Source organism: Poecile atricapillus, chromosome 2, assembly GCF_030490865.1.
Source record: "Poecile atricapillus isolate bPoeAtr1 chromosome 2, bPoeAtr1.hap1, whole genome shotgun sequence".
NCBI classification, from domain to species: Eukaryota; Metazoa; Chordata; class Aves; order Passeriformes; family Paridae; genus Poecile; species Poecile atricapillus.
In genome coordinates, this window is record NC_081250.1 from 46,923,607 (window position 1) to 46,943,173 (window position 19,567).

The 19,567-nt window shown below is 35.8% G+C and overlaps 1 protein-coding gene across 2 annotated transcripts in view; it reads right to left on the reverse strand.

Annotated features, from left to right (window-relative positions):
• Positions 1–19,567, reverse strand: part of DPY19L1 (dpy-19 like C-mannosyltransferase 1) — a 46,874-nt gene that overhangs the window by 24,417 nt on the left and 2,890 nt on the right. For both annotated transcript variants that reach the window (XM_058833188.1, XM_058833187.1), the window contains exons 3-10: positions 15,884–15,908; positions 15,300–15,387; positions 14,539–14,676; positions 9,494–9,614; positions 7,863–7,956; positions 5,637–5,694; positions 1,957–2,048; positions 368–467 (exon numbers count right to left, since the gene is read on the reverse strand). In XM_058833188.1, coding sequence (XP_058689171.1) covers positions 368–467; positions 1,957–2,048; positions 5,637–5,694; positions 7,863–7,956; positions 9,494–9,614; positions 14,539–14,676; positions 15,300–15,387; positions 15,884–15,908 — 716 coding nt within the window. The remainder of the gene's footprint in view (positions 1–367; positions 468–1,956; positions 2,049–5,636; positions 5,695–7,862; positions 7,957–9,493; positions 9,615–14,538; positions 14,677–15,299; positions 15,388–15,883; positions 15,909–19,567) is intronic.

The window sequence follows — 19,567 nt, forward strand, 5'->3', positions numbered from 1 at the left end:
ATTTAAAAAATTTGTAACAGCCTAAAGAGATGCAAGATCAATGTTTTTTTTATTTTTGTGCTTTAAAATACGAAGTTTTTGTTTTTGTACTGATGTTCTGATCTCAGTCTAGAGGCTGCTTATATGGGAAAAGTAAGTATTTTCAGTCCTGGGGACCAAATGGAAAGTAGTGTAAATTGTCAACTTTTAACCTCAAGACTAGAAAAATATTGATGTGATAAATGGTGAGAATCTTTCCTGACAGCAAGAATGAAATCTGGCTAAAAAGAAAGCTCTGTATAGCTGTGAATTCAATGGCTGTCTATGGAAAACAGTTGATTTGTCCAGGTTAGACAAAGAGGCTATTTAGAGGTAAATATGGGCTTACCTGAGTTAGAAGAACAAACTGAGCAAACTGCCAGGGAAGCATGAAAAAGATATTAGAAACACACAGTGCAATCAAGCTTCCTGTATTAATACTCGGAATCCTTGGGAAAAAGAGACAGAATAGGCATCAGTAAGTACAATTACACAGGTGTTTGCATATAATTGAAAAGTACAATAGAAAATGCAATAAGAACACAGTTACCTTGGAAGATAGCTAGCAATATTGATCAACTACAAATAACACTGCTCAAATAAATTGAATATCTTTTTTTTTTCTTGAGTTTCCATGACAACAAGCTCTGTTGTTTAATGTTCCTTAACTATTTGATGAGTCACTGATTACCAAACAAGTCTTCTCCTGGCAGAATGCAGTACAGCAGGCCAAAGTATGTAATTTTCAAGTGCTTCACCTTCTTGTGAAAACTCTACAGTCAGGTCACAACCATTGCCATTTCAGCTGAAATCACAACTGTTTCAGAATGTCTGCATTTCAAAGTGATTTAACTCCTCTCTCTCACATTTCTTCCATATTTACTTTCTACAACTTTCTGCTAGCAATCCTGATTGATGTTTTAGGGAAGGAGACAATAACAAATACATGAAACTCATCTGTAACTGAAACCCCAGCCTATTCTCCATGTCCTGAAATAAATGTTATTCAAAAGATTTAATCCTGTGTTGATTCAGGTTCAATTCTGAAATACATCATGTCTCAAATTTCACTAAATTCTAGAGAGCACATATCTTTTCCTCATGTAGAAAAAACCAACAAACTAGTGACAAGCATTTTGACAAACTAGTGACAACTAGTGACATACTTTTGCTTTAAAAATCAATAACTACAAATCAGTATGACCTAAAAAAACGAAAATTGGTGGTTCTAAGTACTAAGTTCAGCTAAATCATAAATACATTGTAAATCTGATGCAATGGAGTTGGTGGAAAAGCCCTTAAGTATGAATGGTCATGCTATTTTCTAAAACAGAGGCAAGACAGTAACATAATCAAGTTGCAAGACAGAAACAATCATGGAAAAGCAGGGCTAATGAACTCAAGAGCATCCCTGCATTAAGGTAATTAGACTGCTCTAAATCATTGAACTAGTTAATGAGACTAGTTAATTAGTCATAGAAAACTGCGAGAACATACTAGCTCATGGGTGCCTATAGCATCCTCTGTTGCAAAGCATAGGCTTACTCTACGTGCAGCCAACATACCACTCTCCAAGAGGGACAAAACCAATTGATGAAGTATCAGCTTGTTTCTCATGGGAAGGAAGGGACATCAACCAAAAATTCTGATTTTTACTTTAGATACGTATTTGCCAACACAGTAATTCTGATTTTTATGTTAATCATGTCTTCAAGTTGCAAAGTTTTTCCTTTTAATAAATGAGTAATATGACTGCAGTTCTACTGGTGCAGCGTCTGTAATGTAACAGCCACAGGAAAGTTTCTCTGTTAATGATACCATTGTTACAGCACATGGAGGCATTTAAATAAATGTTTAAATAAAGGCACTTAAATAAATGTCCTGTGACATTCAGTTTTTTTAAAGCATTGTAAAGGCCCGGTATAAACTGAGAGGTACCTGAGAATATAGGTCAAAAGCAACATCTGCATCACAAGGAATGGGTACGAGAAACTTTCACGGAGAGGTGGAGTCCACATGACGCGAGTGCACTAAAAATAAGAACTGGGTTAGATGGTAACATTCACTGATACACTGCCATAAAACCATGCATTTGTATTTCAAAATGAAAGACTACAGATATTCCAACAAAGCAAAAATCAAGCTATATGAGGTTTTACTCAGAAAGTTAAAAAAACAAGCCAGGAAGCAGAAAAGAGGAAAGAAAAGGAAGTAGTTTCCACATTTGAGGCCCAATATACACTGTTTAATTAAAATAGATCGCTTCTTTTCCAAAATGAAATTCAACAGCTAGAGAATATCCAGGGAAAAAGCAGGACAGCAGCTACTTGTCCCTGGTTCTGCTGAAATTATCAACTCTTCCAGGTAAATCGTTCCCAAATTCATGAAGTGACTTGCAACAGTTAGGCAGAGACAGTGTATGGGGAGATAATTTGAAGGATAAACCAATATATTCTTCATTATGCCAGAGTTCCTTAGGTTATAAACATTTCACATTTCTATTAGTAACAGCACATTAAGTATAACATCTGAAGCTGCCTTCCAAAACAGGCCAGTACACTTAACTCATTAAATTAAGTTCATAGAGACTCAATATTGCTTATTCATAACTTACTTATTCCACTCTTTAACCCTAATAAAGCAAAGCATAATACAGTGAAATCAATGGAATATTTTTTTCAATTATTTCTTAATTAATGGGGTTCATGACAAATAAATAATGGGCCTCGTGGCAAATGGCTCAGCTACAACAGTTGTCTCCAATGTTCATGCCCAGCTCTTTATAAAGTGCTTGCACTAACCACCATAAAAGAACAAATACAACTTTACAGGAGTACTTTGACATACAAAAAACAGGTTCACATTTGCTATAGAGATTTGCATTAAAAATTAGAAGTAGGTTCTTTACAACTACAGGAAAAAAACGTAATTCATCTCAACATGGACCATAATTAATCTATGAAAACCTTGTAGGATACTGCTGCCAGGATGTTCCTTTTCCTTTGCTTCCTAGAATCTTTAAACCATTTTTTTAAAATATTGTTTTACCAAACAAGTCACTAAAATCAACATAATTTAATTCCTTTCTTATTGTCTTGCTATTTCCCAAGTATGTTAAATTAATAGTGTAAAATAAAAGCAAAGTACAGAAACCCATCACATTAATCACAGTTCCTGACATCTAGAAGTACTCTTTGTAAAAGCTGCACCAATTATCATTAAAATAAACCTTTCATAAATACATGTATTAATGTGCTATCCTCAGCTGACTGCACAGATGTGATGAGTTAATTTTTTTTTAATAAGCAATAACTATAATCATGATTATTCTAAAGCAGTGTAGTCATTTTGAGTATTTCTCAGGACTACAGCAACATTTGGTTTACCAAATCTTATGATACTGGAGAAGATAAGACAGGAAAAAATGATAAGCTATACAACCGTAAAAAGGAAACACTACCTTAGAAGTGGATTGACTAATGTGGGCTACGCTAATTTTCTATATTTGGAATGTAATGCTAAACTCAATCATCTGTGGATGATTTATCAAGGCTGTAAACTCACTCTGCTGCAGGTGGAAATATATCAGATTTGTCTAAGTTTGAAATCATTAAAACACAGTAGCACAAGAACAGCACAAACAAAAACATACAGCCTTAGGGTCACTAGCTCAAAGCCAGAGAGTATTTTTACACAGCATTAGAGCTGAGATACCAGGGCTCACAGATCAGCCTTACTCCTGTAGCTCAGCACTATCTTTCCCAAATAGGAAAGGAAATTTTTAGCAGCTGGTCTAGCTCGACTGTACACACTGTTGACCCACACAAGACGATCTGCACATAATCACAAGTGTATTGAAGAGCCGGGCAATTCTTACACACACACAGGCACACCCACTGCATGGGATTCAACAGAGCACCCAGTGAGGAGAGATGCCCCCGTGCACCTGTAACTACAGGTACTACCACAACTATATACTATACACAACAACATCAAATAAGTTATTTCATTCAGCTACGGTCCAAACACAAAGTGCCAGCTGAAAGCCAACTCTGCACCTCTGCAAGTATTACTCTCCAGAAATCCATCCAGTTGAGCCTGAATCAGGGACACCCTCCTAAGCCCAGACTACATCTGTGTAGAGCTATGCAGATCTGATTTCACACCATTCTCCCAAATACATTATCTGTGCTTTTTCCCCAGGTCAAGTCACCCACAGAGAGAGAAGCTCCCCTACAGTCACCTATGGATAGAACTGCACTGTACTAGTGAAATAAATTGTTTTTTACTACCACTACCTTGAAGTTTTCAAGTTTTCAATACATTTCTTTCTGAAGTTACACTTACCACCTGCACAGACTTGGCAAAACAGTACCCATTTTTAAGTATTCACTAGCAAAGGATGAAACATCATTTCACTTATTCTTATTATTATTTCACAACTTATTATTATTATTTCACAACATTAAGAACAGAAATTCACATAAAATGTTGTATTTTCACTTGCAGAGCACAAAAAAAAATTTAGCAACTCTAATGTCCACCTGTTCTAACCCAAGCACTTCAACATCCATGCTTGACAATGCTTTAATATGCTTAAATTCTTAAATGCTTAAATTCATTATATATCCCCCATGCATACATGGGAACATTTAAAGAAAAGACATTTCAAATGAAACTTGAAAATAAAATAGCTATTTCATCACACAGATTTTTGTTTTATAAGAAAACTGTCAAAGCTTTCTGTGAATGGAAGCATCTTTAATTCTGTTATGTACAATACATGTTCTTAAAACTCAGTGTTCTCTACCAAGTTCAGCTCAGTAAAATAAGAAAGCAAAACATAAATTCAACACTAAACTAAACCAGAAGGTAGTTAGTTTCCATTTATAAGATCTTTACACATTTCCATTCATAAAATGAGCACTAAGAAAAACAAAAAAAAACCACCAAAAAACCCAACAAAACCAAAAAAACTGAACACCCAAGAGAAGTAGAAGGCAAGCTATGAATTTGCTTTTGAAATATAAAACAATGACACGAACAGCATTAACTGGGAAAACCAGGAGATGTTTTAAGTGACAGTTTATTTTCTTCTTCCTTCCTGTGATGCAGCTTACTTAAGTTTAGCATTGGAATCCTTTATATAAATACACTATTTCTAAATTCTGTGCATCTTGGGTATAGTATATAAGTAATACAGATGTTTCTTTGCACTTTTCTTTGTACTGATGAATTTCCAGTAAAATACATAGCAATTTAAAGAAGTTTCTGAAGCTTACTCATATGGTACACATCGCCCAGTTATACGTGGAGCGAGCATGAAAAGACAGCATTCTGATGTTTTGAAACTTGAAGTCATTGTGCTACTAAGTGGACCAATTTACAATATATTTCCTTTCTGATTTTTTAAGCACTAAAGTGACACTGAACTGTGCTGTATATTTTCCAATCATAGTCTATTTTGCTTTCAATTGTCTTATTCATTTATTTTAATTGAATTTATTTAAATTCAATCTCGAATAAATAAGCAACATCACTACATTTAATTAAATGAGAATTAGCTTAAACTTCAATAATAATTAAGAAAAAAGGAGTGCTGGGAGAGGGAAACCTACCTCTCCATGATTGAAAAAGAAACACAACACGGTAACAAGGCCTCCTAGACGACTCCCACTGTGAAAAGAAGAAAAATAGGTACAAAAAAATCTTATAATGGTCAATGTTGCTTAAAAAATGTGAAGCAGCACTTGTATACAGCTAAGTTTATTGGGGGGGAAAGGAGGAAAGCTTTCAAGCATCACGGGAAAGCAATCAACAGAGTATATATAATATTACAATACTAGTTAGTCAGACAGTGTTTATTTCAGAGCAAACCAGTCCTTCATACATCAACACTTTTCTGCAGATCACCAATTTTAATGTTACTTGGAAAACAGTTACTCCACTGCTCACAAATTTCAGTTTAGATCATTGCATCCAGTGCTTTTAAAAACCGGGCAATATAAATGCAATACTTCTTCCCTAAGATGCTGAGCAGTGCATTTCAGAATCTACATACTCAATCACCCAACAGGAAATTTTGGTCTGGATCTAAAGATAAATTTAGGGTAATCAAATCAAGTACATTCAAAAAATATATTTAAAAATTAACTCATTATATGGTCAATGCAAGATACAACTTAATTTTTATGTGAAATACTGCAATGTTAACATCAGGAAGCTTTTTAAGCCCTTGACTTAAGAATTTTTTACATTTCCATATGAATCAAATTCACCTATTGAATAAATAGCTAAAGTAAACTCAAAGATACGACCCAGATTTTTTCCCATTTCAAAAGAGCAATAGATAAGGTTCCTCTTTGTTTGAACAGATTTGTAATTACTCAAGTTATGTGACACAAAGCAAAGAACATTTTTGTGCACACAAGTTCACTACTACTCTGAATGACAGATTTTTGCTACTAAATAAAAGCAGCAGACAACTGCTAAGATTCTTTAAAAAAAACCTAACCAAACAACAACAACCACAAAAAAACAACCACACACAAAAAAAAAAACCCACAAAAAAATAACCCTTCAAATCCTCTCAGATCCTTCACCCATCACTAATATGCAAGTCAAACAGAATCAGTAGGTTCTGGGTACAAAATACAAGGATTAAAGATACCAAGTGCTAAAACAAACTCCAGGAATTGTGCATTCTTGCACATAAAACTCAACCTTACATCCCATAAATTCAAAAAGCTTTAACACTAAAATGCAAAATTACAAAAAAATAACATGCTTAACATTAAAAATGTTAGTCCCAGAAACAAAACAAAAATTTGCCAAAAAACACCCCAAACCAGAAACAAAACTCAAGGTCTATGCTTTCTAAAGAAAGTAGTGAGAAATAAAGAGCTCATTGATTTTGCAATGACATTCATATATAAAATGTGAATTTCTGCATAATGCCCTCAAGAGAAATATTACAAGTTAATAACACAAATATTCAAAGTTTACCTACTTCCTCAAAACATGCACTAGGCAAGTTCCTCCTTTTACTGACAGTGTCTGCCCTGGGCTATTCCTTATTTTAACTATCAGCCCATGCTTGAGAGAGAGAAAGAAGAAAACCCATGACAATGAAGACAGAAAATGAAGGAGAGGAAAACCAATCACATCTCTCAGAGGAAAACAGAGCTGCCTTTCACTTTTTGGCAAAACCAACACATGAAAACAGACATAAACAGAAAATGTATTTCCACTTCTGCTTTTCTGCTGAATGTGGAATCTATTTTTGTATGAAAATGTATAACAGCTCCTGAAATGTAAGGACAGATACTGAAAACACAAATTTATAGAAAAAGGGAAGTACATACGATTTGTCCAAAAGAATGCATTTTTTTGCCTTCTCAGTTAAGTTAAAATGGAAATACATGCAAATATGACTTGAAGCAAAGCACTGGGAAAACACCAGTCTTGGTTAAAAGTACACAGTCATTCAACTCATGTTTAAAAATTAGTTACAGTGATAATTCTAAGAGCAGAAATATGTCAAAAGCTGTTTAAAACACACACAGGATCTAGTTTTATCCACAACCCAGTGGTATCAATAAGATACTACCTCAATGAAATTTTCCATATTTTTTTCCAGCATCATTATTATTTCAAGCAAAAAGCTTCACTTTTTCTGTTAGTTTTTATTGACAACATCTATGTAAAAAAAAAAAAAAAAGCACTAAGGCTGTACAAACAAATAATCAATATCCCATAAAAATATTTTAACATTGACTTTTTCAAGTTTTCTCTAAAAACTGGCAGCTAATACCAACTAAATAGCCCAGTCTCTACGGCCTTACCTGAGATATGTACCGTATATGAAGAACAGTGACATCATGAATCCGTTCAATAGAAAAATCACAGCAACATAAAAGGAAGCAGGGTCTCCCAACCCTAACAAAAAAACAGTTAATATATGTTGTCAAATATAGAAGAAAGGCCACATTGGTTATAAAGCACCACACAATCAGTATACTATCTTAATCTGTTTATATTATATATAAACTATCAGTATAACATCTCAGTGTATCTACAGAAAGAGACAAAAAGAATACAGATGTCATTAAGACCATTGTAAAGGTTCAGTCAGGAAACCACAGCTTTGAAAAAATCCAGGAAGAGCAGGGGTAGATGTAACACTGGGGCAGTCAGTGACAGAGTAAGCCAAGAGGGATGCATTAACGCCAGAGAAAAACCTGAACGGTTTAGAAGATAGAAGTACTGCTGAGAATATTCTCTACACAACATTTTGACTTCATAGAGCTTTTTTATAACAGGTTTTTTAATCCTAGCCTTTCACATCTCTTGCAGAAGTAAATCCATCTTTAAACATATCGTACACAATGCTTTTTGCTTTCTTTGTTTCATTATAAACCAAGGTTTTTTCCAGTAATGCAAGTCTTTCAATTTATTCATTAACAAGACACTTCTGCGCTCACTCTTCTGCTGTTATTCTCTTTCCCGCTATTTCTTTAAACCCTCCTGGCTCTAATCATTTCAGCAATACAACATAAAAAGCCTTATTCATTAAAGTGAATGGCAGCAAAACTTAATAGTTTCATATGCAGAACTGATTATTCCCCACTGCTGAAAATACAGCAAGACAGTTTTCTAAAGTAAGATGATGATTCGCTCACCAAACACAGCAGTCTCAATAGCTGGTGCTCCTGTTGGTTTTGTTTTTATGAAAAACAGGAATGAAAGGTTGTACACTGCTTACTGCCTCTAACAAAATTAGAGAAAGTGAACCATTCAAGCACTGAAGTTCTTACAGCCTTTGTGCAAAGGAAAAATACTACCCTGTCATCACACAAAGGCATTCTAAATGATAAAATGAAACAACTTCACAAACTACCATCTATTATTCAGCTTGAACTGACTGTAGAACACCTCAAAAGCACTTCTTGGTAAGGTACTTTTATTGTTTAATACTTACCTGACAAGCCAGTATTTCAAACGTGGGGGAAAAAAAAAGAAAAAAAGTGGCAATGTCCTTGCTTTGGTGTCAAAATCAAGGTATAAGGTTGAAATTCTTAGGCTGAATAGTAGCTCATGAGAGGAAGAGGATTCTTAGCAGCATCACTATGTAAGATTTCTCTAAAAAGTCTCCAAAATTGAGGGAGGAAATAATGTATTTGGGATCCTTCAGAAGTCACAAAAAATTAATACATGTACAGTAGGCTTCCAATTGCACTTAAAACATATTATTCTTTGTAACAATCCAACATTATGAAGGCTCAGACCTTAACTGTGAAGTTTTGAAGCCCAGAACAAGAGTTCAATCTAGGCAGGAGGAGTTATACCTAATAAGCAAAACCCACATTTTCACCCTCGAAAAGAGGAAATTAAGAGGAATATTTATTATTTCTGAAATAAAGAAAGCCACAATTGTATGCTTCCAAGGAGGAACCATGAAAAAAACAGAATTTACCTTCACAGCTTTCAACAGGACTAAGCCCCTTTCCTCTGTTTACAGTCCAACATGTCTTTGTTGATACACCAAGGAAATCCATAATGGTGGTATACATGCGGTACCAGCTGGCAAGGACCACCTAGGGGGAAAACAGGATTAGAAGTTTCTGCCCAGACTAACCTCTCATGACAGCTGGCTCTCACCCAGGTTCATTTTCAAACACAGCATTTATCTCATCAGCAACTTAGTACTTTTGACCACAATTTCCTAGAGTTATTGAACAGACCAAGTGCTCATTAACAGACTAAAATTATGTCTATTGATATTTAGATGCTTTATAACAGAAATAATTTCAAGCATCAAGCTGCAGTATTCAGAAAAAAAAAATCCCTATGTCTTACATTGTCTGGAAGGTTCCTCATTTGAGTATTTATGTTTATCAGATATTAATATCACAGATGTTGTTGATAGAGGACAGTTGACCAAACTGAACCCATTCAAGCCAATCATTTTTTTTTCCACCTGGAAAGAATATTAGTGGACCAAATCTTTAGGATTTTTAGTCTGTTGAATTTTGAAAGGCTAATTTTAAACATGCATTACAAAGGGCTTCCAGATGCAATGTAAGAGAGCATTTCCATTTTCCATGCAAAGGCTGTAATGTTCCTATAACAACAACTCAATTAAATCTCAACACCTGACACAGAAAACATCAGTACTTCACACAGCAAAAATGACAACTCATCTCATAGCAAAGTCATTAGTTAATAACATTACCAAGCTATTCTGTCAGGATATAACTGACTTTATACAGTTCATAAATGAGTAATGTGGCCATTCCAGTTGAGCTGCTGCAGAAAGTTATAACCCAAGTGTTCCCAGACTGACAATATGTTTCACCACTGCAGTATTAGCTGCCTTGGCCCTGTGTCACAGAGAACATATATAAGAAAGATGATTCTCTCTTCTCGTTCCCCATACAATTAATAAAACTCTTTATGTCACTTCTATCTTCAAGAAGGGCAAGAAGGAAAAACAGACAATGCGTGTGAGAATGTAAATGTAAATCCTCCTGGAAACCACTTCCAAATATACAAAGGACAACAAAAATTGATTTGAAGCAATCATTATGGATTTACAAAGGTGAAATCACACCTGCTCAGCCTTATAACGTTCTGAGATGACTGTCTTGATCGATAAGGAGACAGCTGTGCATATTTTTTTAATCTGGTGCCAATCTGTTCTACATTTTAAGAATAGATGATGGCACAAGGGAACATCCTCAGCAAGTCTGCAGGATAAACACTGGAAGGAGTGACTGATCCTTGTGCTGCCTTTGGGAGGGACATCAAAAGACAGGATAAATGGGCCAACAGGAATCTTCCCAACAGAGAAATGCAAAGTCCTGCACTGGGGATGACCATCACTGTGCACCACCAGTACAGCTGGAATCTGACCACCTAGAAAGCAGTTTTGCAGAAGAGGACCTGTGGGTTTTGGTAGATAATTTATACTTGAGCCAGCAATAAGCCCCTGATGCAAAAAAGACAAATATATCTTCAGCTGTATGTCACTGGGACAAGAAAGGCGACTTTCTCTTCAGCACTGCTAAGACTGTATTTGCAGTGCTGAGCCCAGTTCTGGGCTGCCCAGACAAGAAGGACATAGAATAAAGATGACTGAGACAGACTCTTTTTGGTAGACATGAGATAAGACATGAGCATAAATTCAAATACAATAAATTTTACTTATACATAGGAAAAGAACTTTTTTAATTTGGGAGTGGTCAAACACTGGAACAGCCTGTACAGAGGTGGAGTATATTCAAATTGAAACTGGAGTTGACCCTGAGCAACCTGCTCTACTTCACCCTGGCTTCAGCAGTGTTGAGACTAGATGATCTTCGGACAGCCTGTCTAACCTCAGCTGTTCTGACATTCTAAAATTAATTAATTTTTAATATCAAAGCTCCAATCATCATGGCTGACTTCATCTGTGGCCTTCACACCCTCGCAAGGTAAATCCTATAAAATATCATCTTCCCAGACCAAGACTCCATGCCTCAACATTGTGCCTTACAAAGTACAATATCCTGAACTCCTGGAAGCTTTCTAAATACCTGTGCCCTGTGGTTCTGACAGTGCACATGTGCATACATGAACCAGACACCTGCCCCATCTCCAGACAGACATGAATAGGCCTGAAGAACCAAATCACTGTCTTTCTTCTCATCACCTGGATGTGCTTTGCTAGGGACATCTGTATGGCATATTTGCACTACCAGCCCTGAAGCTGACATTACCCAAGCATAAAATGCATTCTTTCCAAACCAATATTGCACCAAAAAAAAAAAAAAAAAAAAAAAAAAAAAATTCAACGATTTTTTTATCAACCTAACCATTTAACTTGTTTATGCCACAAGTGCCTGTGTCTGCTGAAGATTTTACAAGTGAATACTCCCTAAAAAGGTATCAGGCTAGGTACATCAAGCAAAAAAAAAACCAAAACATTTTTTGCTGAAAGCTCCTTCACATGAAACAGTTAACATGGGCATAAAAATGGAAACAAATCAGTAAGCAGTACAAAATTGCTAGGTCAGTCAGAGCAAGGTGATGTTTCTGGAATTTCTACTGTTCTGTATCAGATAAGGCAGAAAACACAGAACCCAGGATACAAAAGCCTAGCTTTCAGACCCTGGAGAGCTCTGTGGACAAGGCCAGTCCTTTGCTGTAAAAGAACATGGAGAAAAGTCAAGCCCTTTCATTAGCTGCCTTTGAGTGTACACTTTAAAGCAAATTACATGGATCTTTGCAACACACTCCTCATTTCAACTCACATTTTCATTATCACCACCACACACAGAAATATCAACTGTTCCATAACAATGAACATCCAGAGAGCAAACTTAACATATTATCTTTCCACCACAGAAACGAACACATTATCTCTCTCTCATTTTTCATCAGAAATGAAAACACCACAATTACTAGAACAACCTGAGTATGGAGCAAATACTTGGAAAATCAACTTTATTTGGATTATAACATTGTATAGCTACAAGGACTACCTTGTTGCTTTCAATAGTTTTTTTTTAACATTTATATGTATAATTCACATAAATGACGTACTGATTAGCTACAGACTCGTTTTACTTTACTTTCCTTTTTTTGAAGTTTTTAAGGCTAGTACTGGCTGTGCATGCAAGTGAATTGTTTTACTTTTCTTAATTAATTTAACATTCTATTTAGCAATGGGATTTCCAGATTGATTTTGATGAATTTAATTTTAATATCCACTAAACAAACAAACATTTTATTATAATTTAGCCTTAGTGCTACTAATGGGCTGAAAGAGCTGGAAAGATCCCAAAATATCGAACAGGAAACGAAACACTTTCAGGAAGCATGACTGGATACTGAGCATCTGAAGGAAGAATTTTACTGCCAACAAATAAATCTACAAGCATCTTCTCACCACCCAGATCCATTATAATTGTAAGAAAATTCTACAAATTTGGACAATGTATTTCAAATGTCAAGTTGCACCAATTGACAGTTTCATAAATACAGTTATGTGGAAACAGGAGTACTCAAGAAATACTTTAAAAAGAAAACCCCAAAGCACTATTTACTGGAAGGCTAGACATTAAGCAGTGAATGACTGAAAGGAGCAGAGGAGACTATTTGTCTGCTCTGCATGCCCACACAGGCATAGAAAAGATGAACGAATTCATACCTTATCACCAATTTCTGCAAGCCAGTATAATCCTAGAAAACTGTATGAACAGACAAACCTACAGATTTTATACTGTAATCAACCTAGTGTTACTGCAGAATGTCAGCCACTATATCTGATTGTTCTTGTTTTGAATTCATCCTTGGTCATACTTCAGGATGATACTGAGGAGTCTTGAAAAACAAGTTCATCTCACCAGTAATCTTTGATTTTTGAAAGTCAGAATATAGCTGAAGTCATTAAATCTTTGTCAGCTAAAGGAAATAACTCTTTAGTCTTCAAATGAGGTTCACAATGGGGCATTTCAAGAACTGAATTGCAATCCCTCTGGAGCTAGAAAACAAAATTCCAAGCAAACCATAAACAAGTAAGAGAGCAACAAAAAGTGCTCATCCATACTGCATTTAGTTCTTCCAGTGCAAGGACTGAGGAAGCAAATGAAACAAGTAGATGCAACTTGTACAAATACATGCACACCAAGAACTCTTACACACACAGTTCCTGAAAGCAGCTCTGCTCCAACAGAGCAGGAGCATGAATATAAAAGCTAGTACCCAACAATCACTGCCATTATTAGTTGGTTCTCATAAAAATAAACTGCTGCTGAAACATACATTAACCAAAGAAATCTTCCCTTGGCAAAATGTTTGAGACACACTGGCAAAACCTTAAAAAGCAAAAACCTCAATATTTAAATATGTACTTTAAACAATTGTTCTTTTTACTGACAAAAAAGCAGAGTAGGAATGTGATCTAACCAGGTAACAAGTCCAACATTAAGTATGTACAAAAAGAACAGCAGTCAGTCCTCCACAGAGGAATTTCCTCTCCAACATCTAAGTAAACTATTACCACTGGATTTCACAGCCACTGCAAATTGTGATGTGCTTAGTTCTGTCAGTTTTTTGTGTCCTATACAAAATGGAAAACAAAATAACCCCTTGCAACCTCCTAAATCATTGCAGTCATTATTGTCACATACTACTGATACTTCATACGCCTTATTTCCTGAAGTACATAATGTCAGCAACCCACGTGCTTCCAGGGAAAAGAAAAAAAAAAAGGCAGGAGGTATAGAACTGGTGTGCAACTTTTGGGCACAAAATACTAAGATCTAGAAAGCTTTCATAGTTGATTGAAAATACTTGAAGATTGGAAATTGATCACAATGTATGAAGTAATTTACTCATTTGAAATCTGGAATTGAAGTACAGTATTTAAGCAACACTTCATTAGTCACTGTATCTTTAAAACCACATTTTGCAGAATAACTTTTAAAAACTTAAACAATCAAAGATTTGCAGAAGGTATTATATTTAATAGCTCACCTCTGGGTAAAGATTGAACCTTTGTAAGGTGTTAATCACTAAAGGATATTCAGTTAGTTTGTCATTCATAATTGCGCATACTCCACTCCAAAATGATGGTGCCTCAATAATGATCTTGAAGTAGGAATAATAAAGACCCTACAGGAGAACAGATTTATTATTTACAATTAAAGATGTCACTTCTGCTTCAGGAACCACTACATACAAGCTTCAATTTTAAACAAATTTTGCAATGCAACAAACAGGACAGGCTTATTAAAGATGATCATCCAGCTTTTCAAATCTATTACTGCCACCAAAACAAGCAATGTGGGTTTCCTTCCACTTTGTTTCATGGCATACTTGCCAGTTTGAGCTGCTAATTATGCATTACATAGTGTTCCACAGTTCACACAATAAAAGCAGACAAAAGGTGTGCGTGTGTGTGTGTATATATGCTAACATACATTAACTGAAAAAATATTTAGAAAAACAGGCTGCATAAGAAGACCATAATTGAAAGCAAGGTACAAGGTACTTGCCGTTTGGTATTTTGGGTTCTCCAGAACCATACTTTTAGATAATATTTTAAGTGAACTGTGAACTGATACATACAGAGGGATTGGCTGCAAGTCACACAAATACTCTGCACATAAAAGTGTAATGCATAATAGTTCTAAGAGATCAATATGTATACTTATGCAGAATGCATTAGGAAATTTTGGAAAGCCCATGATCAGGTTACAGACAGAAGTTTTCCAAACACTGAAACATAATCTAACCATTTCCGTGCGGAAAGCCATTTCTCTTTCTAGTGTTGACAGGTGAGAAAAATGACGGTCATTTTCAAAAAGAGTTGTTATGTGACACCTGCCAAAAAATAATAACAATTAAAATGGAATAAAGAGGTTTAGAATACGTACTAAGTCATAGATGCCAAAGAACATTCAATGAACACCCAAAGTTTACTTACAAACTGCTATTGTAGTTTACACCTATATTACACAAATACCCTCATCTGTTCAGATAATTTTAAATTGAGAAAGTATGAACACAGAATATTAAATTCTATTATGGCATTAGCAATAATACTATAATGCTATGTATTATATATAAAACTGTAAGGTATTCTACATTTTTAATGTATTTGTATTTTTCACTTGAAAAGCAGGCTTCACTCTTCTCTGAACAGACTTAAGAAACCTCCCATGTCAGCTTCACAAGAACAGAATTATTCAGCTCAAAGATAATTTAGTCTTGAGAAGAATGCTCTAAATATAACTTATTCCAATATCTTCTCTACAAATAAAATATTTTTATTATTTTAAAATACTATATTACTCTGAAGCAATAAAATTAACCTTACCAATGTAGGACTCCTGCAAAAACAGCTGTAAAGGAAACAAAAGGTGCGAAGTTACTCAAATATTTAAATAACTGAACATGAAATCGTGTCCACTGCAGTAATTGCACTACTTCAGAGATGCACAGAAGGTACTCAAGACCCCAGCAAACAGAATAGGAACATCTGCATTAACCTCCACAGCCAGGTCTTTAAAAATTTTCTGTGGTACTCAGCACTAAGCAACGTTTCCACTTACTTCTTGCATCACTCAAGCTGACCCACCAGCATCTAATGCACACATTTCAGTTATCAACAGTTAAAAGTGTTTTTTTTAATAAGCATAAATATTTTTAGAATTTTTATGATGCCTACTGTGACTGTTCACTCAACTCCTGCTCAAATTTTCACTAACTCATGCTAAAAGGCCTAAAGCAGCACTACGAGCAGTGCTGCTAGGTCAAAGCAAGGGCAACCAACAGGCAGGACCTGCTGGCCTGAAAGGGCTTAAGGTCACCCTGCAGCCATTCTCACCTGCAGCCCGCTGTCTCCTGCAGCCATCCCCTCCACCTCCTGGCGTATTGATTGTCTGGCAGCCTCTTCAGAATCTGCTAACTCATGGAAATGCTACAGACCAAACTTTCAAGCTTTAATGTGAAAACACATCAGCTTAGCCAAAAAGCTTCTGAAGCAGGACTGCTGAGGCTTTCATGCCTCTTGGTTTGATACAGCATCACGATGAAAAAGGAAGGATGAACACTCCCACCATTATCTAGGTAATTATAATTTTGCTGAGAGGTGCAAGTTAGAAGTTTCAAGTTGAGCTATGAACTAGAGCATTTGTGAGTTCAAAACCTCATGCCTTAAATGATGATTTAGTGAATTCGTATGTTAGACTAGCCTGTACAAAGTGGACTGGCCCTTGTTTGTCATGTTTGTTTGTTTTCTTTCCTAATGGACTCATAAAATGAATTTTAATTTACAGAGCACACTGTGCTGTAAATATGAGAAATCCAAATGGACCGTGACAACCAGCACAAATCTAATTGAGACTGTAATTGCTAAAAAATTACAGACTCTGCATACAATAACGTTCCATTTGTCCATTTGAAGACTATCTGCACTGCTGCCATGTAGGTACACAACAAGAGAGGGACAAAGGGAAGAGACAAATGCTGATAAAGCAGTGGGTTAACAGTCTAGGTCTCTGACCTCTTCAGCATGACAAGATCCAGAGAGAACAGGAACCACTCCATTTTGCTTGAGCAGTGCTAACATATGCAGCTTAGCATGGAAGCAAAGCATGCATGAGTGAGGGATAACGGGAAGGCATTTAGAGAGACCAAAGTGCACCTCCTAGACTAAAGGTGTCTCAGCTGCCCTCTAAGCTTTCTGCCACAGAAAGATCTGGCAGACTAGGTGACTTTAATCCATGAAAATCTTTATGGTTAATGAAGAGCCCTCTTATTCACATCAGCTGTATGGAGCAGACAAAGTGGAGAGGACAACCATCCCTCCTGCTTAGACCCAGCTGTGGCCAGAAAGGTGCTGAGCACTGTGTCCCTCCCTGAGCACTGGCACACACCTTCCTCCTTCTGGCACCCAGACACTGCTGCTGCCTCTCTGAAGACATGGAGTCACGTTGCTTGTTCATTGGTGAAACACACAGCAAGGCCTGCATGCTGATGCAGAATATAGTCTGAGAGTTAGTGAATGGACATTTGTTCAGGCTGCATGTTACAAGACTAGGGTTGTCTGCTTCTGGAAAGCAGCAGGGATAAGAGAAAGAAAAACACCTTTTCAAACCTGCTAAATTCATGTGGAATGGGAGGGGATTTAATGTACACTTCACACCCTCATATATATACACCAAATATATATATTCCATATATAGATATATTTTCCACATATTCCTCCAAAACAGAGCCTGGAAGTGCTGCTGACAGTACTTGTTATCATGGTCACAACAAGCTTCCTAACTGTAGTGGGCTGCATTATGACCTAATTTTAAAATTCAGGTTTTGTATGCAAAGAGATCAAAGGTGAAGCTGGGCAAGACAAAAATAAAATTTAAAATACCCAAAAACAAAACAAAACAAATTGCCACAAAAAAAAAAGAAAAAAAAAAAAGAAAAAAAAAAAAGAAAAACACACAAAAAAAACCAACTGAAAAAAATTCTAAACTAGCTGCTGGTACAATTTAACAACATTGACCTCATGATAAACACTTTGCACAGCAGGTGACGTGGTACTATACCACACAAACTTCCCTCAGAATTTTACAGCTCCACTTCCATCACTAAAGTAGGTTTTTCAAAGACAAGCCTGGGTTCCAGTTAGAAAATTAAGACCTCAACCTTTCACTTAAAACTTTGCCTATTTATATGCTTTCTAGAAAAATATCACCAAAATTGCTTGAGGTAAGCAGAACTTACATGTTTTAGAAAAGGTTCAGGAGTTGCAGGGGTTATTTTTGTATTAAGGACATTTACATTAGTTCTCATGGAAAGCTGCAAATGTCTTTTTCAGAAGAGCAAGTATTGATATGAGATGGAATTCCAGGTAAGCACATTAGCTCTACCAGCAATGCAGCAAAACATATTCCATACAAAAAAAATTTGTTTTTATGGAAAGAAACAGAGCAGACCAGACCTTTTGCAGTTACTGCTTACTGAGTAATAGCTACACATGTGCACAAGGCATTATTTCTTTTCTCAGCAACATTCCCAGGATTCCCAGTAAGACTAGATGCTCAAATACATTTGCATATACACACACACACCAGCTATGAAAAAATAACAGTTTTAAGACAGATCACATGTTAAGTAAGAATGTACAGTAAAGTCCAATCGTATTAGTTACCAGGACAGTTCATTAACTCAAATTCATGTGGTTACAAATAAAGCAAATATGCAGCATTTTATTGATGCAAATAAACTGTCTATTATTATGGAAATTACATTTCACATCCAGACATACCACTTATTTCATAGAGAAAACAATGTCTTTAAATCTGATTCTTCCCTTCAGTAAATGTTTTATTCAAAGTCAATGCAGCAAGTGTAAATACATTCACAGTTATTTTGGAGAATTTCATATACATTTTCACAGTATCATTCTATTATAAGTACAAAGTGAAGACCTTTCATAATCACACAGCAATTAATGTTAATTACTCATATTTCAAGAGACAATGGGCTTAATTCATAGACTTCCACTGTAAGACCAAATCAGCATTTTTCAACAGACTGCATTAAGCCTGTTTCTGATGGAAAACATGCAGCTCAGCTCTGTTAAATTACCACCCTTTGATCTCATTAATGTCCTTACTGGAGAGGGAATGAAGGAGGGGACAGGAAGGGAATACTACAGCCCTAATGCTGTAGACACTTACACAGCTACTATGTACTTGAACTTGCAGATGCCATTTTCTCACCCAGCCTAAGAAACCCAAAAAGCAAAGCATATGATAAGATTTTTGCAGACTAGGGCTATTATGTAAAAACTGATAGATTTCCTATTTTTCCCTGTGCATAATTCTAAGAAAAGCAGTATGAATGGCATATAAAAAGGATTCTAATTCTGGAAATTAAATACTGAAGAATACAGCCATTCATTGGCTTTACTTACCAAGAGAACAACAAATGCTGAGACACTACAATCCAACAGGATGTGAAAGGTACAAAAAACTGATTCATATTTTGCAAA